The sequence below is a fragment of the Chroicocephalus ridibundus genome, chromosome 4 (assembly GCF_963924245.1).
Source record: "Chroicocephalus ridibundus chromosome 4, bChrRid1.1, whole genome shotgun sequence".
NCBI lineage: Eukaryota > Metazoa > Chordata > Aves > Charadriiformes > Laridae > Chroicocephalus > Chroicocephalus ridibundus.
In genome coordinates this window covers 15,486,482-15,512,075 of record NC_086287.1, presented here as the reverse complement: position 1 = coordinate 15,512,075, position 25,594 = coordinate 15,486,482, and the positions used below count along the sequence as shown (strand labels likewise).

General features: G+C 36.7%; 1 protein-coding gene across 11 annotated transcripts in view; it reads left to right on the top strand.

Annotated features, from left to right (window-relative positions):
• Positions 1-25,594, top strand: part of SOX6 (SRY-box transcription factor 6) — a 381,266-nt gene that overhangs the window by 132,479 nt on the left and 223,193 nt on the right. For 10 of the 11 annotated variants that reach the window (XM_063331731.1, XM_063331728.1, XM_063331729.1 and 7 more), the window contains one exon: positions 13,037-13,280. In XM_063331731.1, coding sequence (XP_063187801.1) covers positions 13,041-13,280 — 240 coding nt within the window. In that variant the 5' untranslated portion in view covers positions 13,037-13,040. Of the gene's footprint in view, positions 1-7,393; positions 7,496-13,036; positions 13,281-25,594 lie in introns of those variants that run through there. The other variant, XM_063331734.1, reaches the window with a different exon arrangement.

Genomic DNA, 25,594 nt, shown 5'->3' with positions numbered 1-25,594 from the left:
GGCTCAGCCCAAACCTGCCTCCTTCCTGGGGGGGGCCTGTGCCTCCCTGCCAGCTCCAGTTTCTGACTTGGTAGGGCTTTTCCCCGCCCCGGTCAGCTCCCAAAACCTCAATGACCAAAAATGATTCAGCAGACAAAAAAAAACCAACCTGAAAGAGCCTTTGCTCTCTTCCTTTTTGCGCTTTATTTTTGCCTGCTCAAAGGTAGGCTGACAGCACCTCCCCTGGTCCTGTCATGTCGGCCCTGGTCTGAGTAGTGTTAATGCCATGGAGAGGCTGCCAGAGTGGTTGTGTGCTGCTGGGGACTGATGTGGCCTAGTATAATTAGCGCAGAGTTTGCGCCTGCTGTGCTGGGGGTCTTATGTATTTGGATGACCCCCGTCTCATTCGTGACCTTGCTCCACAGGAGCTGCTGGACGGCAGCGCTTTGCCAAGTAGCAACATAAGAATTCATGTTCAAATTAGAACCTAAAATTGTTCTTGTTTCAGTAGTTTGTGTTCAGTTCTTCCCAGAATTACTGTCTGATATTAGCGCTTATGCCAGTTGGAGAAGTAATTTTTGTTATTTTTTTTGGAACTGCTTCTCTGTGTAAGTGAAGAGATCTTATTATTTTGAATCGGTTCAAGAGGAATAGATTGAAAAAGTACAGAGTGCAATGCATATAGTCTGCCAGTATTCAGAATATACCTTAACCATTTTTTGCATTTCTCTGCGATGAGCGTTTGGAGGAATATTATCATGTCATAGGATCCCTGGTAATAATGTAACGGTAGTCAGTTTTTCACCGAAAACACAGAAATTTCATATTGTAAAAGGACCCAAAATAATTTTTCTATGCCAAGAAAAGTTTTTAAGGATATATCTTTAGCTGAATAAAGAGGATTCAATTAACCTCAGTACAGCTGCTCTGATTTACAGTGTCTGAGGATCTGACCCACACTCAAAAGTCTGTAACGATTCTATGTCATAATTCCTAGATTAAAAGATAAATTTCTTTTCAGTTCTATTTGAATTTGGTTTAGAACCACAGACACTGGACTGTCTTGTGATGGTTCACAACAGGGATGATAGTCGTACCAGCTAAATATGCCTGTAAAGCGGTATGTGTTCTGTATGGGAATGCTTTTGAAATTGGCAATAGAGATCTCAACAAATGTCCGTGAGAAAACGAAACTATTTGAATCTGGGTTTAGAAGTAATGGGCTGCATATATTATGTACTGTTTGCTTGTCTATTATAAATTATTACCAATAAACCTAAGTGGGGAAACTGTTACAAAATATAGCCCTGAGCAAAAATTGACACTGTTTGAGAAGACAAGACTTCTTTACAAATGCAGATCATATGTTTTATCCCTAAAATATAGGAAAAAGTGGGTCAGAGATGAAAACCACAACAAGGCGCTGTGTATTTCAATGGTAAACATACTGCATCACAAGTTATAATAGATTGTTTCAGTCTTTTAGCTAAAATGACTTTGAAGGGATCTAACTGAATTTAAATGCTAATGGCAAAAATGTTTTAAATCACTGACGGTATTTTAAGTTTGCATTTTAGACATTTATTTTTTTACTTTCTAATTATTAGGGGACAGGTCCATTTGACTGGGCGTTTGGTTCACGTGCTGGTTTGTGTTTTTCTTTGTATTCTGATAGTCGTGCTTCGTGGTGTTCTTTGGCACCTTTAAAAATACTAACATGGAACTTTGAGCACTTGGAAATGTGGAGCAATTAATTCAGAGCCTGGGCACTCTTCACCTTTACCCTTACGATTGATTTTGCTATGCACGTTTCCTTCTCCTTGTTAGAGATCAGATGCTGTATGCCATAATCTTCCATGAAAACAGGATAGTTGAGGATCTTCAGTTATTGCAAATTATTTTTTCCTAACAATTTTGTGGTGCTATGCAGAACTGAAACCAAAAGATAGGGAGAGTTTGTAGTTTCCTTTGCAATTGGTGCAGTTTCAGAGTTCTGTATGCAGAGAAGTGCACGCTGCTTCATTTCTCCAAGCTGAATGATGAAGCGGTGTAAGTTTTACCTGTGACAATTACTTTCTAATGTTCCCTGATTGTTTTCAGTGCCGAGTCCAAATACCTTAATGAATTCCTTAAAAATAAAAAACTTGCATTGGGAAACTGGTTAATATTAAACAATGATTTTTTTTTTTTTTTTTTACTAAATAACAGTGAAAATACTTGATATTTTTAAGCCTGTCATGCTAAGAATTAGACTATGAATAACAATGTCTTAGTTATTCTAATCTATTAGTTATTCTAGTTTATTTATTAGTTATTCTAATTTAATTTTTTTAAAGGCAGTTAAAATTGGTAGAGATTTCATCTGTGGATCTTTTGAAAGGACAGGAGGTTCAAAGTCTCAATAAATGGAACTTTAAATTGTTTGCACTTCTTAATGGCAACTGATTACCCTAATTAATAGAGGAGGTAATGTTTTGTTTTACTTTATTTGAACTCCTAGACTGTTGCAATTATTTATCTTTTGTCTCCATGTTTTCATATTGAAGTAAATTAACGTTAAGAAAAAAGGGCCCCACCTACTCCCCCCCATGAAAACTTGCACGGCCCAAGCACTGGAGGGCTTGCGGGGAGAAGGAGGGAAGCTGCACAGTGTTGTTCTTGGCCACATTGTCAATCAAACAGGGATATTTCTGAAATAGTTCCCGGGTAGTGTCAGCTAGGCATAGTATCCCCTGTCATCTTCTTCTGAACATTATGCTGCTTCAGACTACCCTGTCCTTTATCCCAGTAGTAGCTGCAGCTCACTGGTAAATGAGGTGGTTCCTGCAGGGGTCTGTAAACACATTTTAGGGTTCCCATTGTGCACATACCTAAGGATCATATTGTGCAAGTCTTAGTTCAAAGCAAAGAAATATTGTGCACAATGCTGATTTGTAAAAGCCTGTTTGTAAGGACTCTAACAAAAATTACAATTTCTCAAAGTTGCAGAAAGCGGGGCGTTTTGTCTAGTATTGTTTTGTCTGATCAAGATGCTTGTGACTTCAAAAATGTTGTGAGTCTTTGCTACCTTCCTTTCTTCCTCTGTTCCCACTGACCCATATCCCAATCTGACCTCCTAAATTTGCTGCTTATCCCCTTGAAAACAATGCCACAATTGGGAATGCCAGCTAGAGTGTATCAATATTCTAATACAGTGGAAAAGAAGGTGCTGTGTCGTACGATACACTGTCACGCACAAGAGCAAGCATCAATGGCCAAAACCTGCCAGCAGTTTTGGCTATTGGAAAGGCTTGGAAAGTCCAGCCTTTCGGTGCTGCACCTGAGCTCCCGGGATGCAACGGCTAAGACAAGACGCAGGAGGTGTTCCTGGTTATGTGGAGCCCGCATCTTTTCCTTAACCTCTCCTGCAAGGCTAACAACATATTTAAGCAGTCCTTGTGCCTGCTCTATCCGCAACGGTTAGAATTACATCTGGCTCTGGTGCAATTGTGCAGGGTGGAAAAAAACTGCTTGTCCCTTTACTGCCATTCTTGAATATTCCTTCGGAGAAAAAACAATGTCAAAGACTGATTCTCATCTTTGCATATTTTGCTTTTCTCTCTTCTTTTGTAACTCCTCCAGCGCTGGTGAAGCTTTAAAAAGTATGCAAAGGTCATGTGCATTTAGATCAATAAATGTACAAGAACTTCGTGTATGAATTGGTAGTGACTGTAATATTGATACCGAAAAGGTAATCCATGATATCACTCAGCAATGCAAGTTTTCCAAGAAGAATTTAATTTTAGCTTCGTTTCTATGAACCAGATGCAATTTTTTTTTTTTTTTCAAGTATGTATCCTACCTAGGACACTCTTTTATATTTTATAGGATGCCCAGAGCTACTATAGATACAAAGCACAATTTCTGGTTATGAGATCTCTGCATCACCAAAATGCAAATTTTACTCCTGAATATGTAGGCCACTTGAAGAATAGCCTGAAGAAATATATGGTGAAAATTTTAGTTCTTGTGTATTCAGATTACCCCCTTCAAAGGTTTTCCTCAGGTTTTTAATATCCTGAAAGTCCCAGTTTTGAAACAGTCTGCAGTTCAAACTTCATTTTCGGTTCTTAGAGTGAAGTCATTTAAATAAACAAATAAAAGTGGCACGTCATGCATAGCTTGTGCCAAAGTACGCCATGTGCCAGTTAGAATTAATTTTTATGAATCCTCACATATATGAGTTTATAATAACAGCAATGCAGATATGTATGCGGGTCCCTAGCTTCTCTGATGACACTTGCAGTACTCTAAACATGCACAAGTAGCATCCCAGCACGGTTCTGACCCGTGTTTATTTTTAGTATTTCGTGAATCACCTCCTTTAGCTGTTTTTCTTTTTCACTTAATGAAAGGCATATAAATCTTATTGCTAAATAACACGGGGATATTTGATAGTACAAATAAAATCCCTCCTCCCTTTCTTTGTGAATAACCAGATGGGTATGTTTACCCTTTAAAGAAATTTAGATTTGATATTTTTGTTATGTTTTGTTTTTTTCCTGGTAATTATGTTGGCACTTCGCTGATCCCTAGTTGTGCATTATTACAATGGAAGGTGACAATTTGATTGTCTTCAGTTGGAGAAACAAGTAATTTTATATTCACCAAGCTGTCAGGTAACAGTACCTCACAGTACTGAGAGCTCCTGGCAATGTGGTTTGGCACCTATATTTAAGTGCTTTGATGCTTGCGTAACCTCTACTGAATCAGGAATATTTTGCCTGCTAGAAATGTTTTTAGGCTTGTAGTGAAGGTTTTTATTAAAGAGACAATCCATAGTTGAGCTGCAGAGGCATTGTTTCATGTTACATGGAAGTACTAATTAGGTGGTTTAGTGCAACTGGCTACAGGTGAGCCTGAAATTGATACTTCATTTCACTGTCTACCGAGGGCATCTATTTGACTTAAAAATGAGAAGCAAAAGTAAGGAGAACGGGGAAGGAGGGGGAGAGAAATCTGACTGTAGATAAAATATTTCAGTTCTGAGTTAGGGGGTGCAGAGAAATGGCACGTGACCTTTTGTTTTCACACCTGTAGGACTGAAAAATAACTGTTTAACTCATTACATGGACTCTTAAGCACCTCCTGCAAATTAACTGTAGGAGGAAAAAATGTAAGAATACTGTATCTTACCATTGGTGTACGTATCTCATAGAGTATTGAAAGGATTTAATGAACCTTTCAGGAACTTACACCCGTAGGATTTAAGTGTCGTCGGGAAGATTTCTAGCTATTAGAACAAGTTCTTAACTGGCTTTCTAAGGGAAAAAAAAAATGTATTCTTGTCTTTTGTATGAAGTCTCAACTCGAAGTCTAAGCATGCTAAAATAAATTTCTCTTAGTATTTTTAGGCATCCTTTATCAAAACCATTTATATAATCGTTCAGCTAAACAATTAAATCATTCTATTCCATAAAAATATGTGAATTAATGCTTATTTATAGCAACCATTGTTTTTAAATTTTATTGTTAATGATTGCTTTTATTTATATTGTATATTCTTTTCCTTGCTGCCTAAAAAAACAAATCCTAATAAGTTGCTGATGGATAAATTCTTGGCACGCTCACTCTTGTTCCCATAGTTATTGGGAAAGATAACTGGAAGTCAGTACTGCCTTTTTTCTTTTTCTTTTTCCAACAGTAAGAAATTGGATATCCAGAGACACATGGCGTAGTCATAGGACTTTAAAGGCAGTCATCACTGAGAAGCTAATACCAACCAATTAAACAGAGGTGGTTACGTGATGTAACATTATCAGGAGAAACAATTCATGAGTCAAAGCATTCCAGGGCATATGAGCTCCAGTCCAAAGAACAGTCTCAAGCTGTTTAAATAAAGCGACAGCAATATTGTCAGCTAAATATAAACTATAGAAAATATTAACTACGGTGACTGAAGATGAGCACATCCCAGGTGCTAAATGACTATTCTTTCACTGCCCTTTACTGCATTCAATGTGAGTTCACCTTAGGCATTTTCAGTGAAAGCTCCTGGTAGTTAATAAAGAGAATAGAACATTTAACTAGAAAGGTAGGTTATATTTTTGGCATTTTGTGAATCCAAATAAATACTTTGGATTTTCACTGAAAAGGCACCAGGGGCTGCGAGGCTGTTTCGTTGCATCCATTTTAATGTCTCTGACAACTGGATGGATAGAAAGGAACTTGTGCCCTAACCGCAATATTTTACTGTGGCTGCACGGCTGAGAAGGTCACTGTAATGACAGAATGTAAGAGAAAGGCTTTCCAAAAAAGTTCCAAGAACTGTTTAGCTCTCACATGGTATGATTACAAATGAGAAGAAATACCATAAAAATTGTTCCAAGCTCTCTGAGCTTTGAGGAAGTCTGAATCTGAAGTCAAACTTTGTGATTTGGATTCATATCTATTAGCAGAAGTGTAATTTATCTGGATTGGAAAAACAAATGCAAGAATAGCTGAGTGTGTATCTTGGAAGCCGTGGGTGTATTGCTTCGCTTGATGCTTATTTCGGCTAGCGATTTGGGTGCTTGGTTAATGTTATAGCTGTCATTTCTTGAATCGTATCTTCCATCCCTTCTCCTCACCCCCTCCTCCCCCCTCCCCACTTTTATTTCCAAGGTGATTCCTGGGACTGCCATAAACTCTCTAATCTTGCCAGGCTGTTTATGATCTGTATGTAACTACTTCTCGTAGTATTCCTGCAAAATGAAGCCAAGGAAGAGCTTGAGGGAGTTGAGCTGATTGGCCTAAGGCCTTGCTGTGACTCAGAGCCAGAGCCAGGAGCGGAACCCGGGCGTTTATCTCCCGTTGCTGCCTCGTCAATTGATACGGGGTTTGTGCAGAGGGATCCGTGTCGGGGCGTGGGGCCCCAGGAGAATGGAATCTTTTACTAACGGTTCATTTGTGTTACCAAGGCTCCTTGAAAACAGATATGAAATTTCATAATTTTAGGAAATAACTGTTTATTCTAAAATGGCAGACAGATTACGGCAGTAGATTTACAATGAATTACGTTACTAAGTTATGCCTACATAACATTGTTTTACAGGGGCAGAGCTGCGAAATATTTTGGCTATTGGCAAAGCATTTTCATTTTTCTTTAAGTCTGTCTGAACACTACCGTAACTGGTATCTTAATACAGCAAAAATAAAGATCAGTTTTCCTGAATGTTTAAAATAAGCTAAACTGGTTCGCAGCTAGAAAAAAGGAAGTTGTTCCAGTAAATTCTATGTAACTATGTCAGTGTACCCCGTTCCACATCAGGCCTGTGCTTGTATAGGTGAACTTGCACTGCAAAATAGATTGCATAAAGGACACTCTTGATTTTCAGAAGGGGTTTGAGGATCCATGAAAGACACGGGACCACCAAGTTTTGAGGTGTGCCATCTAAGTATGAGAGAGGAGGAGACTGTGGGCAGTGCAGGCAAAGAAGAGTATACACTGCATTTAATTTGACCCAAAAATGAGTGCCGATTTGTAAGGGAGGATCCAGTAAGTCACGTTTAATATTATGAGAGGAGTGTGCACATTTGTTGCTCTTTTAGAAGGTGGGGAGGGAGGTGTGGCTGAGATCCTGTGGCTGAATTTAAGTTTTCGTGAACACCAGGTTAGCATAGAAGTGTAGAAGGAAATATTTAAAGGGTTATGAGTACGTCCTTAATTTATTTAGTTCTGGAGTCACCAAAGCACTTAGACATGTGCTTAACTTTTTGAAACCGAGTAGTCCAATTTGAAATTAGTCGACTGCTTGCATACTTACAGTTAATCATGCACTTAAGTACTTTAATCTGGCACTTTGGGGAAAAGGAATGGGGACTGTTCATAAAAGCTCTGTAAGCGAATGTATTTCTAATCTAATCTGATTCCAATCTACTGTTGGAGCTGTAGACCTGGGTTATGTCTCTACTGCAGTCACTAAAGCAGGATGAATTAGTCCATCTGAGTACCACGCTACTGTAGTTGGAGCGCTATCAGAAACGAGCTTGTTTAAAATTAGTTTGGATACCTCAGCATTACAAAGCAGTCATTTATGTGGCTGCAGTGTAGACATGCCTTTAGGTTTATGAATGCTTTGTGAGGGTGGAGCAGAGCAGAAACTAGAGTCTCCGGCCAACTACAAGTCTGCTTTGCCATATATCTCGTTGTTATTGCTTAGTTTATATGTTTCTGAAATAGTGTCTGGGCTATCACATTGTTGTTATCTGTGTTAACACTTTGTGTCTTGATTCTAAAATGTCTAGCAGCTAAAACTCCAGGTCCAGGCATAATTTCCACTGTAACGTTTAATCATTTGAGCAGTCAGCAGGGGTGGAAGAGTTTAGGCTTTTGGGAGCCTTTCATGTCAGGAATATCATCTAATTGTTTTGAAAAAGAAGATATACATTGTTTGAAGAATTTGAGACTGTAGAAAAGCCTTAGACCAAAAAAAAAAATATTATTATTTGTATTGAGAAAGGTAAAATGCAAACTGTAGGAAAAAAGGAAAAATGATGTTTTGAGAATCTGTCTGACAACCATCATTAGAGCAGAGGGAATTTCTTCTCTGGATTAAAATAAAAAATCACGTCGGATATATAGAGTAGAGCTGTTTGGGACTGTGTTTAGTTTTACATAGGTAAAAAACCCTTAGCAGTTCAATTTTGGCTTTACTACCTCGGTATCGAGGCTGACTGCAGTTGGGTCCAATTCCTCAGCTTTACTGAGGTTTTGACAAATGGTCCCATTCTTTTTCTGTCTTGGCTTCAAAATGAGACAGAATTTATTCTAGTTTTGGAAAATCCAAATCAAGATTTATTTAATTCTTAAAGTTGTGTAGGTGATAGGACTTCAGATAATTAGGGCCTTTTTCAACTTTTTTTTCCATACCCATTAGGTATATTTTCCACCTTTAGTGATTGCTGTGTTCAGCTAATCTGTCCATTTAACCAAAGCAACAATTTCACAATGTAGTTTTCTTTCTGATTGTGTGCTGTGTAATCAATATACTGATATAATGTGAGTGTAATTTCCTCTCTTATTTTATCTCCACTGCACAGTATTATAAATAAACAGCTAAAAAAGAAAAAAGAAAGAAAAGCACCAAACAAATCTGTTGCATCTTCTTTTAAGATTGTACCACTGTAGACACTTGTTCTAGTAAAGTAGAATTGGACCCACTTGATTGCATTTAAATTTTTCATGCTTCAGCAGTTTGTCTGGGAGCACAGTAAAGAAAACCCCCCGAGCGAGGATAGTTTAGAATAATAGAACTTGATTTTGTGTATTATAGCGGCACCATTTGCGCTGCTGTAGTTAGGGTTGTGTCAGCACTTCCATTATAAACCCCTGTTTGCAGGGGTTATAACTAGAGAGATATTTTTTATCAGAAACTTTTTTAAAAATCATTCGAGTGAATTTAATTGATAATAGGAGAAAAAATAAAATAAATTATAGTGGAAATTAGTAAATTTCTGATACCTTCTACAAGCCTTATTTTTTACGAATATTACTTTTTTTCCCCTTGCCAGGAATTTTAGCAAATGCATTTTGAATATTTGAAATGTAAAATTGGGAACTTATTATGGCTTAAAATTTGACTACTATTCATACTCATATTTTAACATTAAAACATTTTAACGCAACAACCCTTTCTACGGTTTAATGTTATCGTGAACCTAAACTACTCGAATGGGCCAGATTCTTCTCCCTTTGAATTTGAGGAGACCTTGGGGTTATTGGCCGAACTCTGCCTTTGGACCTGATGGAGTTCTGTGTGCAGAATTCTCCCATTTAAGTAAAACCAAACAGGTAACGAGTAAAAACCTGCGTGAAGTAATTGACTGGATAACACCCAGTTGCAGAGTTTATATTTACTCTGTTTTACTGATTATAAACCCAGGCATAATCAATATTTGGTGCATAACCTGGCACCCTCAGAAGACCTGTTCACATAAGGTATATTGATTGAGTTAATGATTGTGCTGGGAAAAGAAGGTGGGGGGCTTAATCTAGCAGGGTCCTACATCTCTGTCCCTCTTACCCCAATGTTTAAAATCTAGCAACCAAAAACGTGAAAGGTACCATTAAGTGCTGACCTCTGACCATAATTAATGTGCTCAATATCGCCGTTTTAACAAAGGTTTGGGGGAAAATGGAAGTGAATCACACCCCTAAAAATTATGTCATGAGGAGAGCAAGTGCCTGGGAGGCCTGCCTGAGCTTGTCTTTCTTTTCAGGCCCCGGGACTGTAAGTAGCTGAGTAAAAAGTGCAGTGTGAAAACGTGTCTGACCATAATGCAGCAGTGGAGAAAAGGGGCAGGTGGAGCTAGAAAGCATTTGAACCCTGCTCTTGGTCCGTTCTCTTAGTCTAGTGCAAAAGAAAAGTTGCTGGGCATGTCTTGAGATTATTAGTGAATGTGACTTTGTCAGTATAATTTCTTTTTTTTAAATCTTACCAGAATCCCCTTTTCTCTATGTAATCAACTTAAACAACAGAACATGAATAGAGATTTTTATTTAATTGTGTTTAAAACATCATGAGTAGGAGGAAAGTATATTAGCATACATGGCAAAGAAAAAGCGTTCCTCTGTAGTGCATTACCAGTAGATAGCTTTACTGAATGGTCACTTGAGGAAATACCAAAAGCCTGTTTATGAAATAGAGGTGAAGCCTTTCTAGACTAATTATATTCAGCATGTAATTTCTAAACTTCAGTCTGAATTTTGATTTTCAATTAACATTCCCAATTTGAAGATAATTTTCTATTTAATGTAATTGCAGGAAATAATTTATTGGCTGATTAAGACTGAGGGCCCAGCCTTCCTTAAGAAAACAGTCCCTAACAAACCAGCCTTTAAAGCCAACTCGAAGCTTTGGACAGATTCAGCCTATTTTTGCAGCTGCAGAGTTGTGTTTAATTAGGATTGTGCACTATTATTCATGGGTGCAGTTTGTAGTTGAAATTATTCTTAAGAGACATTTTCATTTCTAGTTTTGTGTCATGATTAATTTATGGTGAAGAAACAGCCATAGCTATTGCTTTTCACAGAAGCTCGTTCAGTTTGAAACAGGAATGAGATCTGTTGAGAAGGTGAAAGAAAGGAAAATCCTCTACTGTGACTTTCAGTTTTCATGTCTCGTTTTCAAATTGCACACAGTGTGGACTTATATTTTCATGTGAGTGATTACATTAACATGACTATTTTAATGAGAAAATGGAAAGTAAACCTTTTATTTTATCTTGGATCATAGTAATTACGAACCAGAACCTTTTGAAGTACATACAATAATGCTGGTTGCTGAACTCTTGGCACGTTCTCTGTAGCATCAACACAAATTCTTTAGCATAGTAAGAATGTAACACACGGTTTAAATTCCTCAGTTCTGCTTATTGGCAACATTAATAGTAGACTCCCACTTACACTTAGGCTCCCCTAAAGAAAATGCAAACCTTTTATTCCCCACCAGTATCGAGTTTAAGAGGCAGGATTATCTCTATTTACAGAATAGTTATTCTAAATAGGTATCAGTGTTTTAATATGTTTCAAAGCACTTCAAAGCTTGTAATACTTTCATATAGAACTGTACATAATTAGATTAGTTGATCCTATATTAATTTTTTTTTTCACTGTAGGATACTAAATCTGAACTCCCTCATTAATTGTGAGAAATTTAGCATTAGCTGTTAAATCCTATGTGAAACACAGGCTGCTACATAAAAACTACTGTTTAAATTGGAATTAACTTAATTATTTTTCTTTGCACTTGATATTTCCTTCACTGTAATATTCATGAAAGCATGTGACAGATTTGTAAATTTAACTGTTAGTCTCAGATTTCCAGACCCTTTAATCAGTATTTATTTGTCTGTAGAAACAGTACTAGCAAGTTAATGATTTGCTAATTTGAAAAATGCTCATGTGGTTTCCTATGTTAACTGATTTGTGCATTTTTAAAGAAATGGTATGAAATCAATTATTGTTAAAAAGCAATTAAGGTGAAGATCATATTCCTTAGTTTCTCAGCAATTTCAGTGTCAAGGATATTCTAAAGTTACTAAAACCTGGGAAAATAGCTTATATATTTTAGCTGTCTTCTTTCAGGTTTATTAATGATTGTTTTAACAGTTGCAGTTAATCTTATTAGAAATTTTAAACAAAGTGTTTTCAAATTTTTGAGTTGAAGTCAGTTATATTTTCATCTAAGTGGAGAAACTGTGGTGAAAGCTGTGTTTGCATGCGTGATGTAGTAAGAGGCCATTATTAGGAAAAGACATTTAACATAAATCAATGCATTTATTCATTACACTTTTAAGTCATTTAAAGTAATTTGTTGAGCTGTATCCTGTACTCAGTGCCTAATATGAAATGAAACATAATTATTTTAGATTTTAGTTCAAACTGTAAAAGATTACTCACATATTATCCATCCATTCAATAAACCATTCAGTTTTAGAGCACTTTTCACATGAACATCTCAAAACACTTTCCAAAAGGTAAACCTGAGTAAAACCTGTAAAAACAGGTTAAGAGCAGATACAGCTTTAAACAAATAGCAAAGGGACTGACTTAGCAGAATTTGAAATGGATTTAAAAATTCTCATCTGTGTAGAAATCATCTTCTGCTTGCAAGGAATGAGGTTAGGAAAGCATGATGGACTCTCCCATTTAAACGTTTGCTTATAACCTTCAGATTGCTCATCGGATTAAGAGTTAAAGACTTGAACTCTTATGCAAAATCAACATGAAAATACGAATAAAATCACTATCTTCTTATGGGTGGAGAAAATTATATTGTTTGACAAGACGAAATTAATAGAATGACATCATGTAACTTAACCCTGACCTTGACGTGGCGTCAATGAATACTTTATCTCAGTGTTTTGGATCCAGATCCCCCAAACCTGTACTTTTTGGAGTACTTTTGTTGACCGCATATGAATAATTTTTAACTGTTGTAGGCAAGTGTGGAGTGTTTAGAGGACTGTTTTGAGCTTCATTTTTTTTTCCTTTAACACCAATGCTTTCTTTTTGTCTGCTGTTCTTGTTTTGTAGAAGAATGTCTTCCAAGCAGGCTACCTCTCCATTTGCATGTGCAGCTGATGGAGAGGAAACAATGACCCAGGATTTAGCATCCCGAGACAAGGAAGAGGGCAACAGTGATCAGCATGCGACCTCCCACCTGCCTCTGCATAATGTAATGCACAACAAACCTCACTCTGAGGAGCTACCAACTCTGGTCACGACCATCCAACAAGACCCGGAGTGGGATGGAGTCATCTCAGCCCAACACAGAATGGTGAGTTTCACAGTTCTCACAGTGGCTTTCTAAATTAGTATTATAAAAGTCTGTTCACTTACATTTTGAAAGACATGTTCAGTACAATCCTTCAAAGTGTAAAGCTTTTTAAATGTTAAAGTGTCAGTGTTAGTAATAGATCAACATCAATATGGTGTAATTGTAAATTACAATTGTATAATCTTCTTAAGTATACAGGTCTATATGAATGAGGTCATTTGATGAGTTCACTTTCCGAAAGGAAATGCATCTATTTATCATGTTTTCATTCATACCTTGATTTATGTCATAACCTCTCTAGCTCATCTATTCAAGCATTAATTTCTGACAGGAGGATGTAGCTCACAACTGTTTGTCATCTGCAAAGTGTCGTGCTGAAGGAAGACACTTTAATGTATTTTTTTTACTTGTCTCTCAGAAATAGAACCCACCAAATCTAGAATGTTATAGCTTTACACCACAACAAAGAAGCTGGCATTTTAGGTGACACAAACATCCTGCTGTATTTATATGAAATTACAACTTTTTGTGGAGGGGACAGGTGTTTATGAGTAACTACGTCATGCTCTTCTTCTCTAGATCACCAGTTTGTACATAGGCGATGTTAGCAATGATTAGAATTATTATCTGTATTCTCTTCAGTAGCCTAGATAAAATTAGTTTGCAGTTGTAATTCTGTCTCTGCATCCCCAAAACTCTGCAATAAATGGGCAGACTGAATGAAGACTGAACGGCCGTAGCATCTCAGTCAATTTATTTTCTTTGCATGTGTTCCTCAGGAACAGAATTAAGGTATGTGGAGCAGCCAGGTGTTCTGTAAATTTAGAACATCATAATTCTAGACTCCATAAAGTGACTTTCACAGACATTAAATTCACGCAGTTAGTTTAGAAGGAATACCCTGCCTTTTCATAAAATTTATTCTGTATTTTTATTAAATGTCTATGAGTGGATTTTTTTTCAGCAAGTCTTTTTTTTTTATCCAGTACAAATCAGCAGCTTTCAATAAGGTTAAAAAACAATTGTAGAATTTTTTTTGGCAGCACTAACAATTATGAACTTATTTCAAATTTGACTAGAAATAATTCTAAAACATTAATCAACATAGATACTGGAATACTTCACGCATGTTATGATGCCTGGAGTTAATTAAATAATAGCACTACAATAATATCTGTTTTGTTAATGTAGCGGCCATTTTTCTTTCTAAAATCCAATTAATTCAAAACATCAAACCCAACCAGAAAAATGGTACCTCATCTGTAATGCACAATTCAAGCCAGTGCAGAACTTTCTATCAGGCCTAAAACATTCCTAAGTATTCGGGCAACTGTCATGAAGAAGGCAAAATTTCAACTGTAAAAATGCTTTAAAGAAAAGTAATTATAGGTTAGTAATTTGGCAAGGTAGGTTGTAAATTGTATATATGGCTTCTATGCAGAATTCTCAGATGGAATCTCATTTTGGATGGAGGGTCACTCTTTTGCCCAAGTCATGCAATAAGCGTATCAGAATAATTTTAACTTCTATGCTATCAAGACAACCTGGATGCAGACTAGAAAGTATTGACCAAGTTTGTTGATTGCTAGAAAAATAAATCTATGAATTCATCAGCTGCTTTCCTATTCATGCAGAGGCATGTGCGCTCTGGGAATTTCGGTCTCAGGACACCGATAACATTGATAAAATACCTCTGTGTCCCAGAGAGAAAGGAACTCCTAGCCTCTAGGAGTCCCTCAGTGCATTTGGTTTTGCTTCAGGCTGTTCCTTGTACCTGGAGCAATGCTTACGCCAAAATGACAGAATTCCTTGCGGTATGATCAGTTGTTCTCATTTGTATTGCTCTGAAGTGGGTTTACACTTACAGCAATGGAGTGCAATCTTGGTTTCCTTTCTTGATGCTGCACTGTCATGTCAATGCTCGCTGTACCTCTGGACAGGCATGAATCGATACCCAGCTTATCATGTTTCAGAACAGGTGCATAAACTTTGCTTGAGTGACTTAGCACTCTGGTTTTCCTCTCTTCTTTTTTCAGTAAATATTCCATCATATATGTAGATGAATGTCCTGAGAATCATTAGGAGTTTCCACAATTCCGTTGGGCTGAATCTGGTGGTGGATGTATGTCATCCTTATTTAGGTAGCTCTCAGGTAAATCAAATAGATTTTTTTTTTTGCCCAGCTGAAAGCTGGGTATAATTTACAAGGCTTGGCTAGAAGTGAAAACTGAAGTTCTAAGGCATGCTGTTTGGTTGCACTTCAAAGAGATCTGAAATGTACAGAGCAAGGACCCAGTGTATTTACAGTTTAGGTGAGTTAGATGACTAGTTAGATCACAAGTGAAGCAGTGAAAAACGTTTTTTTTTGCTCCTTGAGGGACTGTCATTTAGGGTCACTTGTTTCATTTTTTTTTTTTTAATTATTTTTTTTCTCCCTTATATGTGTCCTTCATGAAGAAACCTTTAAGCTGCAATTAATTGCATAAAGTTTCTCTGAAACACCTCAGTCTCCAAGCAGACATGAATATTGCTAAGAAAAAATTCAGAGGAGCCTGCAATTTTCCCAATGAAGGCAATTCATACTCCTTTAAGGGAGGATAGATAGGAATTTCTTTCCAGAAAGACAAATTCCAGAAGATGGGTTGGGCAATTTTTGAGATAGGTGCTGTGGTAGCAACCGCTTTTCTACTTAATAAAACCAAATTCCCAGAAGGTAAGTGCTTTCTGACCTTTCCCAGACAGATCCTTTCAAAGCAGATTTGAAGAAGCACCTGCTCATACCTTTTACACAAAAGTAAAGACAGTAGGGCTGTCATTAAAATGCATCAATAATGTGTGTTGTCTGGTTATAAGATAGTAAATTCAAAGAATGCTGTGTCGGCATATGGGGAGGGAAAAATTTCTCTTTTATGTGGTATCTAATTAAGGGCACAATCCTGCATCCTTTGTGCCCTTAAAACTACTAAGGAGTTCACTGGAATTTGTGAGAGCGTACAGTATGCATCATAACATGCTACAAGGGCCATACAGATATTAAGTGAAAATAAGATACTGTAGTAGGGCAATTTGACTGAAAAAAAAAGATTGAGTTTTTTCCCAACATTTATGGTATGCAGCACTTTCTGTAGTATAAGATACCTTTAAACTACATTGTGTATTATCATAAAAAAAACACACTGGCTAGAAATGTTTTCAAACTTTCACTCCCTTTTGATATCAGGCATTGCTTTCCACTGGGTCCTTTGTGTATTCTGAATGTCTGGAAGCCAAAATATTTTGTTTTAACTCCCACTCTATAGTATTTCCCAGCTGTGTACTTATATGGTGTAATAAAAGGATTTAACAAATGGGAAATAGCAGCTGCATTTGGAAATTCCCTTTGTGCTCCCTTTTCATTTGACAGATTCAGCAATGTGTAACAACTGTAACGTCAGACCTGTAATGACTTACACTGCGAGTATCGTATCACCAGCCAATTTGATGCTACAGTGGGGAGAAAATAAAACAACCAAAAGATTTCTGTAATTTCATATTGCTGAGCTGAAAACATTATATGTATGTTTCTAACTGTAACTTAATATAAAAATACCTGGACATGTAGGTATTTGTTGCTGCCTATAGTTCTACTAGAAAATGAAATCTATTTTTTGGCTAAGGACATATCTGTTTGCTTCAGTAAGCTGTAGGGAAGAGGGCAAAAGTGGTACTAAGATAACGCACATATCCTGCTTTCTCCCATGGACAGTGAATAGCAGGCAAGAAATACAGTCAAATTTTCACATTGCATCCGAAGCCTGGCTCTCTTGGGACAACACATTGAGAGATTTTGAGAGGGGGAAAGCCAACGATACTTACTTTTTTCTAAATTTAATAGTAACTGAGTTGTTGTATCCCAAGAATATATTTACTAGTAAATAAGTAAAGAAATGGAGAATAATAATCTGTGCTTTGTTCACTGGGGGACCAGGAACGGTCCCTATCTTCATATAGAGCCCTGCACATCTTGTGAGGTAAATTACAAAGGTTTTTTGTTTTTGCTCTGAAGTATCAAGAGAAAGCAGTGCCAACAACAAGATACAAAATTAGATGGAAAGTGGCCTGGTCTTCTTTGAGGAATGGGATGGTGTATTCCCATGGCTTTAAAGGCTAGATGTGGGCCTCATGAACAATAAATCCGAGCAGCTTTAACCTAAAGAAATCTGGAATCTTTCTCCAAATTGCAGAATTCCCACTCCCAACAGTAGAAAGAAAAGAGAGGAAAATTCCGTTCCTACCCCTAATCCCAATATAATAATTAGGGGTTTGTGACAGGGTTTGTGAAGAACTTGCAGGCACTGTGCCGATCACTGTACATGATGATGTATCACTGCGATGGTCACTGTACTCTTTTTCTTTTCCCACTGGTGTTCCTCCCCTGCCTACCACCACAGAGGGTATGTAGACAGCGTGTGCGTGCACAGAATGAGGGCATCCACGTCTTTTTCCTGTACTGTTACTTGGAATGATGCAGTGAGAGACTGTTACAGGGAACCACAGCAGCAAGTTGAGTCTAAAGGATGCGTGTTATTTCCCTGTGACTGAGGAAATACAAACACATACACACCTACAAATACAAGTTAGTTACCTCCAAATATATGCTACATTTCCCTGTACATTTTGTAACATCATCCAAAGACCCCTTGGATTTAGAAATGAAATGTATCTCATTGGATTTTATCTCAAATGGCATCATCGACATAAATTTCATAATTATGTCAAGTCTCTGTCTTTTGTTGACATCTTGCCAGGAGAGGGAAAGGCTCGCTACCTTTCCACTGTGTCTGCACGTACGTCTCAGCAGTGCTGGGAGCAGATTTGTGCATGCAGCAGGAAAAGTGAAGCTCTCTTAATGCCACACGTATTTGTGCCTTTTAAAATCCTTTTAAATCACCAAGTATCAATTTAATTTTATATAGTTTTAGCAAAACTACCGGCATCAGAAAAGCAGAAATAGGTGGTATCCTGAAGGTGGTAAGGTTTCAGTGTCTCTACATAAAACAAGCACAATCCTGTCACTCCCCCCACCCCCCCTTGTTATTAACTTCTCTTGTTGAAAGTTCTTCCCTTTAAGGAAAATAAACTCAGGTTTTTGGGAAAGATCAGTGGAAAACATTTACACATGCTAAACACTGTGAATTTGTTGTTATACAAATTCATGGCTTCAAATTTTCAAAAGTTATAGATACAATTACATGTTTTGAAATTTTATTTTTAGTTCATTTACGGGCTGGGTATGAGCATATAAAATGCATCAAATATAAATGCCCTCAACTCTAGCAATTCTGCTAAATTGCTCATGCAGCTGTTTTTTACATGTACAAATCTGAATTTTGTGATGATAGAAAGCAGTTCTACTGTGCTTGTCATATTATTTCTGCATTCCAGGTAGCGCATCAGAAGTTTTATCTAACTAAAGAGATAAATACCTTCATATTTAATTGCATGGGTGCAAAGTTTTGGCTGAAAGTAAAGGGTGTGGAAAAAGCAGTTGATATGATATTTTATTTTCCTATGAGAAATAAATTGCAGAAAAGGTAGAAATAATTTTTTTTCAAGCATATTATTTTGATTCAAAAAGCGTTCAGGTATGTGCTTAACTTGACTTTATTAGGACTACCAACAACTATAATGTTAAGCACATGTCTAAAGGTTCGAAAGATCAAGGACTTAGTTTTACTGGGTTTAGCATAAAATAATGTTTCCATTTCATGTTAAAAATAATAAAACAATTCCCTAAAAGTGTGCAGGATAACGTGCTTAATGGGGGTGATGAAATACAAAATTGACTTTATTTGAAGAAGAATCAAATAGTGGCTCTTCTTGTCATGCCTATTATACTTGTATTATTTTCATTTTGATGCTGTACAATTTTTATTTTTTCCAAATGCATGGTCTATATTAAACCTTTGCCTATATTCTAGGGTGAACTGTGTTTAAATAGCATTAACCATCACCTGAATTCTTCACAAAAGACTTGTAGTTTATGTTCATCTAAACCTGTAGTCATTTTATTCCTTTCTGTCATTTTTAACATTTCCTATTTTTTATAAAGCAATTTCTGCAAAGTTTTTAATTCACTTCTGTATATTGACATGAATTTTTTCAAAAGTAGAAGCATTAACACGCTCTAAATTGTTAAATTTTTTTTTTCCTTGGGCAAGAAGGAATCAGGTATGCATGCTGATTAACACACTCCAGTCATTAACATGTGATTATGTGGGCTGCATATTGAGCACCTGCCAAAAGATAAAATCCAGCACTTTACTACATCTGTGCAAGGACTTTTTGCATTTCTTTTGTACTTTGACAGCTCAAGAAAAAACAGACTTTGGTATCTTTGTTCAGCATAATAAAACTGTGTACATAAAATGTCTTCATGGAGGAAGGAAAGATACTACATATATTTATTTTAATCTTTGAGGCCATGAAAAATCCAGGGACTGAGACTTACACAGCACCAAGTGTAATACGAACCTCCTAATGTACTGTATCACTGACATTCATATACAGTTTACAACATTCCTGCATGTTTATAAGGATTATCTGTTCTGGGACTCAGCCAATGTTATTGTAATTCACAACAGTTTTATGTGATACCTTTATGTCTCATAAATGTCTTGTTTTTATTTCAATCTTCCAAATGTTTCATCAGTGTTTACCTTAAAGAAATACAAGTAGTCTATGCAGCAGGCTGGTTTCCTGCATGCATTCCTCCACAAATGCTAAAAGGGAAACATAAAGCATGTAATACGTGTCATGTAACTATATACAGAGAAGTATTTCCGTGTGCATTTGATATTGCTAAAAACATAAATACAAATTTTATTTTGATGTTTACAATGGATCTAGTTATAAGTCGGACAACTAAGACGACCTAATAGGAGGAAGTTGGATATATACAAAGTGGTCTGGAATATCCAAGCCACACAATCCTTGTTTTATTTGGCAGCTTCTGACAAGCATACATCACAAAATATGTGTCTTTATTTACCCAAAAGGTAAACAGTACTCATCAGCTGCGACTGATCACAATGCATCTTCAGTTTCAGTTTAGATGACAATATAAGTCTAAATACTAATTTTGTAAATGGTTGACCATTACTTTTTCCTTAGCAAGAGCATTTAACCAAAGTCCAGGGCATACGGTCTTAATATTGTTGTGATTTATTACCAAACCTAAGCACAGGGAGTTAGGATATATGGTATTTGGACAATTAAGGAAATCCTTAGCATCTAACTCTTAGAAAAGCACGCATGAGTTTATGCATATCATTTGTGGGTGAGTTGATTGCCATATAGAAATGAATGGTCATTGTATTTAAGAATTTTGAGGTGATTTTCTATTCTGGAATGGAGCAAAATGCCTGTCAACATTTTTCACAGATTTTCTCCTTTGTAACGAGAAGGGTTTAAATCACATAGTTGAAAAATTGTAACCTTCTGAAATCTCTCTACCCAAAAGCCGGTGTGCCGAGATTCGTCTGGTTTGCTGCAACACAACTGAGTATGAAGGGATTGCTGCAATTAAGTGGTCATATTTTACATCAAACAAAAAGTCCCTGACTATTCCTTCCAAACAGATACCTAGTCTTGCAGTGGCCTATTCGTAAGGTCATATTCATATCATGTATGTCTCATTATTGTGTCTTCTTATTTTTAAACCTTTGATCTACACTATAGTTATTTTCCTCTTTTTCTTCTTCATTTAGCATATTATTTCTTGGCATAGAGCTAGTGCTTACGCTTGTATTGTTTCCTCTTGAGGTTTTTGATGTGTATAAAATATGAACTACAAGCCTTTTACAGATTGTATTCAGCCTATACTTTGGCAGTGAAAACAGTGTAAGTTTTATCAGAGTAAACGCTGAGTTAAAGACTTGAGGTTTTATTCCATTACTTGCCATTTGCCCTCCCACTAGCATAATTTGCTGAGACTTTACAAATGATGTTTTCACAATAGCTCATAGCAGTCATTCTCAAGCCTTGGATTTAAATAACTCTTTCTTAATAAAACTTTTGTTTTTGTCTTAATCGGATGAGAATTGGAAATGATCACTTAGATTTTTAATTTCTCTTAATTCTATTTAATTAAATTCCTCAAAATGGGAAACCTTATTTAATGTAGTGATTGGAAATGATTTTGTAAACATTTGCTTTCATTATATGTTAACTCCAGACTAGTTCCAAGTGCCAGCATGCCTCTAGTACTTGGAATCAAAACCACTCTGGATATCCAACTTTCCTGGGGTGTTTACATGTGTCCCATTCAATGCAGAGACAGATAAATATCCCTTTATAACAGAAAAGCCTCATCCACATGGAAATAAGCAATTCAGCTAACACATTTTATGTTAGTAATATTTGCTTTCTACTTCTTCTTGGCCATTCATCCTGTGATTTCAGTTGAACTCTTACAGAAACAGTTTTCTCTCTGGCTATTGAGTAGGACTGCAGTCGTCAACTTTCAAAGTTGATGGTAGTTACTCTTAAATTGCTAACTAACACTATGACCCTGATTTTGTACAGCCCGTAGTTGCAGTTCCCGAGTTCTCCTCTTTTCTCACCTTCAGAGAGCTTCTCTCTTTGAGACAGCATCTATGCTTCCTACAAGAAACATAAATGCCACCGTAAAGGAATTGTGATGTTTCCTTGTTAAAATCTGCAGCCTCACGCACTCCTCATTTCTAAGCCTCCCACCAGAGAATCCAGTTCACCAGACTGTTGGTCTGTCCTTAACCCTTACAAGGGTCCCAAAGAGAGGTCTGTCCCAAGCCAGATCTCCACTCATGGTTGTGGAGTCCCCAGACTGAGATGTTGCTTCTCAGCCCCTGTATTTTGTGCTCTGGCCATGAAGAGGAATGAGGAAGAATATTGAATCTTGTTTTTAGCCTACAATCTTTCGCCGATAGAGCTGTCACTTTGTGTGCGTTTGCTCTATTTTGGAAGTGAAAGGGCTTCATAAAAATTGACACAAGTTGGCTCATGATTCAATTTGCAGATATTGCTGTAAACATTTGCTTCCTCAGATGAAAAATACTGGGTCAACTTTCAATACCCTTATTTACATCACTTAGAGCAGTACTCCCTCATTTATCCTGTTAAAACCAGTGGGACCACTGATGGGAACTACTTAAACTGTAGAATCTAAATACACAAGAAAATACATTTTTTACACTAACAAGAAAATTATGGTTGTTTGTTCAATCCTTTTCAACAGAAACTTGTAAGAATGTATAAGGATTTTCCTACTTTGTACAGATACTAAGCAGCTCTCTTTTTGAAGAATTTTACCAATGTAACTTGGAAAATGTAGTGAATGTACATGCTAAAAAGTAAATTTCTCAGAGTCAGAGGCATGCTGAAATATCTATACATATTGTCTTAATGTAATAGTTTTAAAGGAATTGCGATGGAGTGTGAAGAAAATACCATGTATGTAGTCACAAAGAGTTCCCCTCTTTATTTATACCAAGCCTTGGTTTGTAATTATTCAGAATTGTTTCTGCCGTTAGCAAAACTATACTTGAGCCATTCACAGTGACTCTAAAAGGAATGGCCAACAGGCCACTCATTGTTTACACCAGGCAGCCTGGAAAGCTGATGGGACTAAGGGCACTGTTGTTGGACCACATATATTCACAGCAAACTTGGGACTGGCGGCCCCTCTAACATGAAAAAGGCCAAAGATAGACCTAGGAGAGCTTTTACCATATTGCACTGGAAATCTTAATCTTGTTTTCTCATTGACATGTTAGTAGGGGGGTAGGTAGATGTTCTAGGGGTAAGAGTGTGATTTCATGCATGGGCTACCTATCCCTGAGTGAGCCAGGCATAGTATTTTAGTATTCATGCCTTGCCATTTTTCTGGTTGTCTGTCTTTTGTGCATTTATTTATTTTTCTCCATTTTTTCCACTTTGAAACCTAATCCTTAAATTTTAATGGTTATATATAGGTATTTAATCTGTTATAATCGGGACATTTTGTCAAAACAATAAGGACAGTGGGTTGAGTGAACTGTAATAAAATTTTGTCTGTGTAAAGGCTGGCAAGGAAAAGCATACAGGAAAAATGCCCTTTATTTACCTTTATTAAAACCCAGCATTTAAAAAATAGACTGTATTTTGTTCCTGCTGTATAGTAAGCAGCTGGAATAGTGATCCAGACTGAGCTTCTGTCTTCAACTGCTGGGCAATAAGATTTTCATACATGTTGTTCCTTAAGCAGTCAGATTTATGCCAAATTTTGTGTAATAAGCTGTTTGCCAATTATTAAGGGCTAGTCTGGAAATGCCACCATTGTGGTGGGCAGAAATCCCTCTCCAATATCCTTGTGGGATTCTGGTATGGGCATAAATGATTGTTCTACAATTATCCTGTATTAGCATGTGAGTGGGAAGATAGTTTTATAAGTCTAGCAAAGGTATGGTGGGATCCTGAGCAATTTGCACCAGATGTCACTTTGGATGAAACTGAGAAGAAACCCGCTTTGCTATGTCATCTGTAGTAAGCAATACTTTTACCTAACACTTTCCGTTAGGACCAAATTAAAAATTTTACAAACATAGCTTTTCCTTAAATTTCTTCTTTTATAAGGACTCTCTTCTTATTGGAAGTAAAACATGCTTCAGAAGGACATAATATTTTGATACTGACGCTTTATTAATATGTCAATATTGTTCTATTTCTGGACTGCAAATTGAATTAATCCTAATATAGTCAAGATTAGAAATGTGTAGGGGTTTACTGTGACTGAATTTCACCAATGTTGGATGAAGAAGCGTGCTCTGTGTTGAATCTTTTGTCCATAGACTAAATGTTTGCTGTTTATCTTATTGTAAGATATTTTCCTTTTTTGTCCAAGTGATCACTGAAATCAGTAAGGATAGCACACCTTGAAAAATGCACCTTTCAAAGGGACCATCGTGTGTTGAAGATATTATTTCAAGTTTAGGCTTAAAATGCCATTTTACAGAAATACATGAATTTTAGATCTGAGAATTCAGAGATGTATCAGTTGTCTAGTGCATTATGTAGCTATTGGATGAATTTGGGCACCAGATTGTGTCCAAATACATTAAGTGGGCATTCATGAGAGTCATATCTTCTTGCCCATTTTCTTCTTAAGTATTATCAGCTATGTTGAGAAAAGTTGATTTGCATAAAGAATTTTCATCAGTGCTGATGGATTGCGCAGCTAGATTTTGAAAAATGAAAACATTTGAGTTGATCTTGGCTAGTCACTTTACTTGTCTTTATCTCTTCTTCCATGTGCTTGTAAAGAGCATGAAAAATACTTTTCAGATCATCCTTTCTTTCCTCTCTTAAGGTCAAACAAACTGGAGCTTCCTCATTCTGTAAAAGGTGGCTTCATAAAGGTTCTCAAGGATAGGCTCTCTTTTGTTATTTCATTATTCAAAAGAACCAGGTTCTGCTTTCCTAACCATTAATTTATTTTCTTGTTCTATGATAAGAAATGGTGGCTCCATTCTGGACTTCAGGTTTTCTAGTGAGAGTAGCTTATGCATTGGAGCAAGAGGACCAACAAACAACTTTTGGAGATGATATACCTCTTCTCCCAGACAACACACGTGATCCGCTAGTCTCTTTTCAGAGGGCACCTGGGCCATAAGGATGTATTGCCGTTACATTAGAAGGGTATATGCATACTGCTTGTGAACATCAATGCAAATTAATTTTTGATAGCCAGGCCTACATTTGATGTATGTGATAGTTGCACTTTTGGTCATGCAGTGGGTGAGGTGCTGGGACGTAAATGTGACATGCATTGGTCCACAAATGATTGTAAGCTCCACCAAGCAAATTAAAATCCTTCATAAATTTGGTGCAACCTTTATTTTCTTTTCAACAAACTGAATGCTGCAGTAGCAATTTCCCTTCAAATACAGTTAAGTCACCTTTCTAGAGAAAATATAACAGAAAAGCTTCCCTTGTCCCATTGGTTTATGATCTGTCTAGTTTGGCATGAATGTGAGGTCAATATAACCTGTTCATATGGTTGGAATAAAAAAGAAAGCTGTCAACAGTACATACATAGGAGTAAAAATATCTATTCTGATTGTGTAGCTATGAAATTCCTTCTGAAGCCTTTTCAATGTTTCATTTTAGCTACGTTTTATTTGTAGATTATTCACAAATTTATCTAGAATCGTAGAATGCATGGGAATTGCTTTTGTTTCTTGTAGATAATTGTACGTGCAGCTGATTTAGATTTTTCTAGCTGAGTTCTGCTATTATTAGATAAGGTATTTACACTG